Raw genomic sequence first — 7,139 nt, forward strand, 5'->3', positions numbered from 1 at the left:
ACTTAAAAATAAAAATAAATTAATTTTATATGTCGACATAATTTGATCTTTATCGTCAATTTTAAAGAGTTCAACTATAATAAAAAATTTCCGTCATTTATCTCTTTAAATTATTAAGAGTAATAAAATTGAATCAAATTACATTTCCTTTATTTCACTTAAAATATATGTAAATTAGTACATCTATGGAAGAAAAATTATTGATTTTACAATTGAATTCAACAAACATATATAATATAATAAAAGAAGGAACTTTCAAATAAAAAGAGGCATGCTACGGGACAATTGGGGACAGAGAGGGACCACAGTATAGCATGTCATTTTACATTTTGTCCTTATTGTAAGCATTTTTGGCTGCTGTGTTGAGTTAGTATTTTGCACTACTTTTGGGGACTCTGATTTCCAAGAGAAGTGACATAAGAGTGGGGGAAGAACCAAAGTTTGTGTTTTGTTCACTCTCAAAAATCAAAGAAAATTTTGTGCTTTCGTGAGTCAAGAAATGTATGCAGAAACTGGGCTATTTTTCCCTTTCATGCAAAAAGTTTCTCAAGAATTTCACCAGTTTGAAGAGTTCTGCGAAACCCAGAAACCCAATGCTTCAATGGTACTGAATATCTAATCTCTGCTTCTTTTTTCTTTCTGTTCATTTTCCTTGCTTTGGTTTGTTTTGAATGATCTGCATTTGGTTGATTGGGTATACTTCTGATGTGGGTTTTAGCTTTGATTGCATGCAGCTGAATCTACGCTCTAGTATTCACTTTGTTCCTTGTACTGTAATGATTCTTTTTTTTTTTGTAGTTTTTAAATGGAGAATTTTTTGCGTTTCATTCTAATTTTTGGGAAAAAATTTATTTCGTGTTCCCCTCTATTGACGAAGAAAAACAGTGGGGAATAATGTTTTTTGGGTTCTCTTGAGAAGGGGACTTCCGTAAGTTATTCTCCAAACAGTTTCTCAGCAGCCAAACAAGGCTGAAATGGCGAAAATAAAAAAAAAAAGAATGAAAGTATTTACATGCTGGATCAGGAAATGTTGGAATATAACTGGAAAATAATTTCCATGTCAGGAGTTTCGTGTTGTTCAAGATTTCTGCCTTTCTCTTCAACTTTTTGGTGTGAATTTGGTTATTGGGTTTTTCACTTTTAGCCCACTTACAGAGAGATTAGAAAAGAATAAGAAAAGGTCTACACTTTTTCCTTTTTCTTTTAGGTTTTTCAGTATAAAGGGGACGAATGTTTGGCAAGTACAAGAGGTTATTAGGTAAATTATATTAGGAGTTGGGTTATGATTTGCCTCCTCTACTAAGAAAAATGGATAAATTAGTAATTGTATTCGAAATTGGTTCTTATACATCAACATGATGTACAAGTGTCACGTAGCATTGTCTGGTTATTTGGTCTGTCAGACCGGTTTTTAACAGTACAAATGGATGAAATTTTTAATAGAAAAAACCAATTTACTCTTTAGTCTGACTAATTTGCCCAACTTTTTAGTAGACGAAGCAAAATGCAATCTGACTCTTAGTACAGGGGCCTCCATGATACTTTTACCAAGGTTGTTTGTATTGCACTTTATTTTAGTTGGTTTCAAAAGTGAATTAAATTTTGGGGAAAATAGGAGAAATGGAATTTACCCTTTTTTAACGGCTATTATAGATCTTTTCTGCTTTCTTGGTGTAGACTTGGAGTTTATGTTGTTTGTTGAGAAGGGTTCTGAATTTGATTGCTAACATCATACTATGTGATCTTTGACTTGAGGGTGAGTGTTGAAATATAGATGTGTTTCATTCAATTTTATAAAGTTTCTTCATATATTTTGAGGACTAAACCCCATAACCTTGTCCGAATATATGTTAGACACAAATGATTTAGGGAAAATAAAGCTTTTATATAGTTGACTACAATGCTATTCGTGCTTTCTTTGGATAACAGAAAGCAGATCATTTTTCTGCCTTTATTAATTGTTTTAGCCTCTCCTACTTTGCTTCACTCAGCAGGATATCCTATTCGAAAAGTTAATAATATTTGTTCATGTCTAATGTAGAACAACATGGTTCAGACCTCAGCAATATCTGAATATTACCTGGGAGGCGAAGGTGATCTATTCAAAGCTCCAGAGCCTATCATTGAAGAACCAATTGTGGACCTTAATCCCATGACTGCAGCCATCTCATTAAGCTTTTGTGGTGAAGATGTTATTACTTCACAAGGATTTAAAGCTGCTGATCTTGAATCAATTCAAAACGAGCAGTTTTTAGAGGTTCTTTATGAGTGCGAGAAGGATCTGATGGCAAGAGCAGTCATAGAAACACCACTATCTGAAGTCCTGGATGTAAAGATTCCTTTGAAGACGGATGAAAACCAAAATCATGAAAATGAAGTGCTCTGTGATGTACCGTTCCAGAAAAGTGTCAGCTCGGATTGTTTAAGCTCAATGGAAGGGATGCAAGGGGCTGCAATAAAGCCTAATTTTCTGGATTTCCCTGGAATAGATTTTGGTTCTGCTAATGGAATGAGGAGAGCATTTAGTGAAGGAGATATAAAGGTCAGCCTTAATTATTTTTGCTTTTGTTGTTGTTAGATATAATGACTATTAGTTTTCTGTTGGCATTTGTGTGCATACCAACCCCTTGAATTACATGGACCTTATCTGATTAGAGCATTATTTTTGGTTAAAGTACTAGGAGCCAGATTGCATTTTGCCTTCACTACTAAAAGCATGTGCAAATTAGTCCCTATACATTAAATCAAAGAGCAAACTGATATTTCTGTTAAAAATTTCATTCATTTTTATTGTTAAAAACTGGTCATTGTACGTCAAAATGAGGTACACATGACATGCCATATGTAACTGTTTGATTATTCTGTCAGCCACTTTAGGTTTTAAGAGTAGAAATGGATGGAATTTTAACAGTAAGGACCAGTTTACTCTTCGATCTAACATACAGGGATTAATTTGTCCATGTTTTTAGTAAAGATGGCAAAATTGAATCTGCCTCCTGGTACTGGGCCTCTATGGTACTTTTCTTGAGTATTTTTTCATACATGACTGGTCTGCTATCAATTTTCTTCTTCTACCATACTTTTGAACACAACAGTGTTTATGACTTCATTCCCTTATCATCGAAATCACACCAAGAAGCGATAGGATCCTGCTTTAAGACGAAACTCTACTGGTCTCTAAAATTCATATTTGTTTCTTCCTTCTTAATAACCTCCAATTGTCTTTGTCATTACCCTCTTAAACTCTCACCAGAATCAAGTGACTCTTCAAACTATCGTTGAGCACTAAGCATGGTATCGTCTTTCTAACGTCTAGTAACTAAGAAACTTTTAGATGTTTCTGACCATTTTCCACAGGATGGGTGGGTCATTTGATACTGAGTTTTTATGACAGACTCTTGGCAATGGTAATCCGAGTGTCATCCATTCTCCTCTTGAGCGACCGATAATCGTCAGCAGCTGTTCTACCAAGGATCGAAGGGAAAAACTCTCTAGATACAGGAATAAGAAGACAAAGAGGAACTTTGGAAGGAAAATCAAGGTAACTGAAACTCATGGTTATTTTTCATATTCTTGTAACTGAAACTCGTGTTTATGTATATTTTTTCTCAGTATGCATGCAGGAAGGCTCTTGCTGACAGTCAACCAAGGATCCGTGGAAGGTTTGCGAAGACTGAAGAATCCGACAACTCAAAGAGGCAATAGCTGTTGATTAATCAAGGCAGTACCAAGTAAAAGGGGAATGAAGTAGCTAGATTGACTGTGGAGATCATCTTATGACATTAAAATGCTAAATAAACCATAACCCAGCTCCTCAGAAATAGTTCCATGTTATTTGCTGCAATCACCTCCCCTATAATGGAAGTGGCCAGTTAGGATTGTACATAGTGTTTGTTCAATAAGATGGCACAGCTGAAATTTGTACTTGTTCATATATGTTTTTGAAAGATAAGTAGTTTTTAATGTTATATGCTATACGTGTTTAATTTTTTAATAATATATTTTTAATTACGATAATTAGTGTAAAATAATATTCAATATTATTGGAACTGTTTAAACCAATAAAATATATTAATTTATTTAACAATTTAAATATTATAATAATAAAATTTCAAATCATAATTAAATCATTTTTACTATATTTAATGTATAGTTTTACTTCATATAAAATAACAATAAATATAATTAACATATATTAATTATTTTATCATTTAAATATAGTGTTAATAAAAAAATCTTAATAATTATTAAAGTACTTGTATAAACTATAAAAATTGATATATTCAAATTTTATTTTATATAGTTAATAAATTTATTATCATAGATGATATATATAAATATAAATATAATATATTAAATTAGATTATACAAATGTATTTTTTATAAAATTTTATATAGAAAATATAAAATTACTAATTATGGAAATAAATAAAAAAATTATTTAAAATTAAATTAATATAAAATTTTCTTTTCATATCAAATTTAATTATTTATTATTATCTAAATTGGTTGATAAAAGTCTTTTAATAAATCGGATTTATTATTTATAAGGATAATAAATTTTCTTATAAATAATAGAAAAATTAAAATGATAAATTTAATGATATAATATATAACAAAAGTTATATTACTCAATTCAAAATTTCTTTAAACTCAGTACTTTTATTTAGATTAGTTTCTAAGCTACATGTGTGTTGCATATGCTTTCATACGCTCAATTTTTAATTAATTTTCTAAATAATATTTTTATAATTTATTATTTGAATTATTGAACATATTCAAATACATTATATTAGTTAGCAATTCAAATATATAATAAAAATCTGAAATTATAATTAAAGCATTTGAATTCAAATAATAACTCTATTTTAAAATTAGTAAATAATTATATATTAAATAAAAATAATAATTTTTTTTGGGTAAAAAGGAGCATAGCTAACTACTAAACAGTGTTTAACTCCCAGCTAACTTCCTGGAAGAAACAACGCGCATCCGCAGCCAACAAAGGTTCAACCGACTGTGGAAAACATGCAACTCATTCAGGTGGGCAGAACTAATCCGCGACAGACGATCGGCAACTTGGTTGAAAGCACGGTCAACATGTCTTAGACATACATTCTAACTACGCTCACACAACGCATGCGCTAATTGCAGCTCAGCAAGGCTACTATCCACAGCAGGACCAGTCCGGAGAAGGGCAATAAGAAGGGAATTATCACTCTCCACCTCCACACCATGGAACCTCCTATCACATGTAAACTGAAGTCCGACGTACAACGCACGTGCCACCTAGCCATTCCCCACAACAGCTGCGGACAGCACCACCAATGCAAGCACTGTTCCGTCTCTTGGACAACGACTCATCCACGTTGACCTTGACCCGATCCACACTCGGTGGTTGCTAGCACATACGAGAATAATAGTAACTAAAGAGACGGTTGGAAAGATCCATAGTCCCATAATTTCTTGCCCACGCAATACTCGCTACCACCACATCCCTATTGCTACAATTGGAATTGTGAAAGACGAAATCATTGCGGGTTTTCCACAACAACCAGCAAGCCACTGGAAAAAACGTGTACCAATGGTCTTGAGTCGAATGTAAGAGGACAGAAATATCCAAATTCTACGGTAACCAGCTTGCAAGTCCACCGTTGAAAAAACGACCCAGAATCTCATGACGAACAAGGTTGTCCCAAACCACATGGGCTGCATCACAATCACATAACACATGCAAGGCAGTCTCTTGAGTCCTGCCACATCGAACATAGTGCCCCCTCAGTCGACATTCCACGGGGCACACGATAATGCCATAGCCATCAAAAGAATACTCGGACCCTTTGTGGAGCCTTAATCTTCCATAAGTGCTGCCAATCATCTCTAGAAGTCATTATAACAGACCCTTGCAAGGACCGAAACGTTTTCCGAAAGGAAAAATGACCACCCAATGCCCAGCGCCACGAAGTCGATCCTCGCCCATAGCCTCCACGGGGGTAAAAGATCCATCATACCATGCAACACGTGCTTTAAATGTATAAACACATTGTATTAAATTATAATTATTTTTAAATGTATAAGGAGTTAAAATTAGAACAATTTTTTTAATCCAATCCTTCTAAATTTCAAAATTGAGCAAATTGGCCCCTTTAAAAAAATCAGAACAATTTAATCCTTGTAAAAATTTCAAAAGTGAGCAATTAAGGACATCCAATCACAACATTAATGTCTTCAGTCAATTAGTACATAATTTTGATTAGTATAGCAATAAATTTATCTCTTGATGTTTACATGAACTAATTAAGAATATTTTTAAACGATACCAAAAAGTGGTTAGAAGTGGGAGTTGTTTTCTTTCCCATGCATTGTTTTCTTTCCCATGCATTTGAAATCAAGTTCAAATCCTAAAGTTGTCATTGTTGGGAGGACTTTATCTACATCTACTCCCAACCTTAAAACAAAACGAAATTTTGATTATAAAATTAATGAAAACACGTGTAGTTATGTTAGAATATTATTATGGGATATTATCTTTTAGGAATATCTAAATATATTTTATATTATTGTATATCTTTTAGGCATATACTTAGTAATATATTATATATCTTTCCTATTCCTATGTGACTACTACTATATAAATATTATGTATACTCTTGAGGTCTATCAATAAGATTGAAAGAAATTACTCTATTCTTGTCATGGTATCTGAGCTTGGTATTTAATACAATTTTTTTATCGTTTTTAATGGCTGGTAGCGATTCTGCTTCACCACCACCTAAAATTAAACCTAACTCTCGTTTTCCTTGTGTCCTTAAGATCCACCCAGTGATTTTATTACTCCTGTTCAATTAAAGCTTGACAAATTCGATAATTGGGCTTATGCTATTCGCGTCGCTCTATCTTCTCGGTGTAATTTTGGATTTTTTGATGGTACCATTACAGATTTTGTTCCCCCTTGCTCAAAGGATGGGTTATCATTCATTATATGATTGTGTCCTGGATTCTCAATACTATTAACCCAGAAGTAAGATCGTTGCTTTCCAATTATGATAATCCAAAAATTTTGTAGGATGATTTACATGAAAGTTTTTCTGTTGTCAACAGTCTACGTATTCAACAATTAAAAGCATATATTAATCGTT

The 7,139-nt window shown here is 32.8% G+C and overlaps 1 protein-coding gene across 1 annotated transcript; it reads left to right on the forward strand.

The window, feature by feature from the left end:
- The first annotated feature begins 280 nt into the window (after nucleotides 1–280).
- LOC108457882 (two-component response regulator-like APRR7) lies at nucleotides 281–4,017 on the forward strand. Its single transcript, XM_017757077.2, has 4 exons — nucleotides 281–604; nucleotides 2,042–2,542; nucleotides 3,395–3,541; nucleotides 3,613–4,017. Exons 1-4 carry the CDS (start codon nucleotides 500–502, stop codon nucleotides 3,703–3,705), a joined length of 846 nt encoding a protein of 281 aa, XP_017612566.1. The 5' UTR covers nucleotides 281–499; the 3' UTR covers nucleotides 3,706–4,017.
- The last annotated feature ends 3,122 nt before the right edge of the window (nucleotides 4,018–7,139 follow it).

This window comes from Gossypium arboreum, chromosome 4 (genome assembly GCF_025698485.1).
Source record: "Gossypium arboreum isolate Shixiya-1 chromosome 4, ASM2569848v2, whole genome shotgun sequence".
NCBI classification, from domain to species: Eukaryota; Viridiplantae; Streptophyta; class Magnoliopsida; order Malvales; family Malvaceae; genus Gossypium; species Gossypium arboreum.

Excerpts from the sequence above, each read along its gene's own strand:
- LOC108457882 (XM_017757077.2), top strand. The coding sequence starts at position 500 with ATGTATGCAGAAACTGGGCTATTTTTCCCTTTCATGCAAAAAGTTTCT. Across the intron at positions 605-2,041 it reads AGAAACCCAATGCTTCAATG|AACAACATGGTTCAGACCTC; the intron begins GTACTGAATATC and ends TGTCTAATGTAG. Across the intron at positions 2,543-3,394 it reads TTAGTGAAGGAGATATAAAG|ACTCTTGGCAATGGTAATCC; the intron begins GTCAGCCTTAAT and ends TTTTTATGACAG.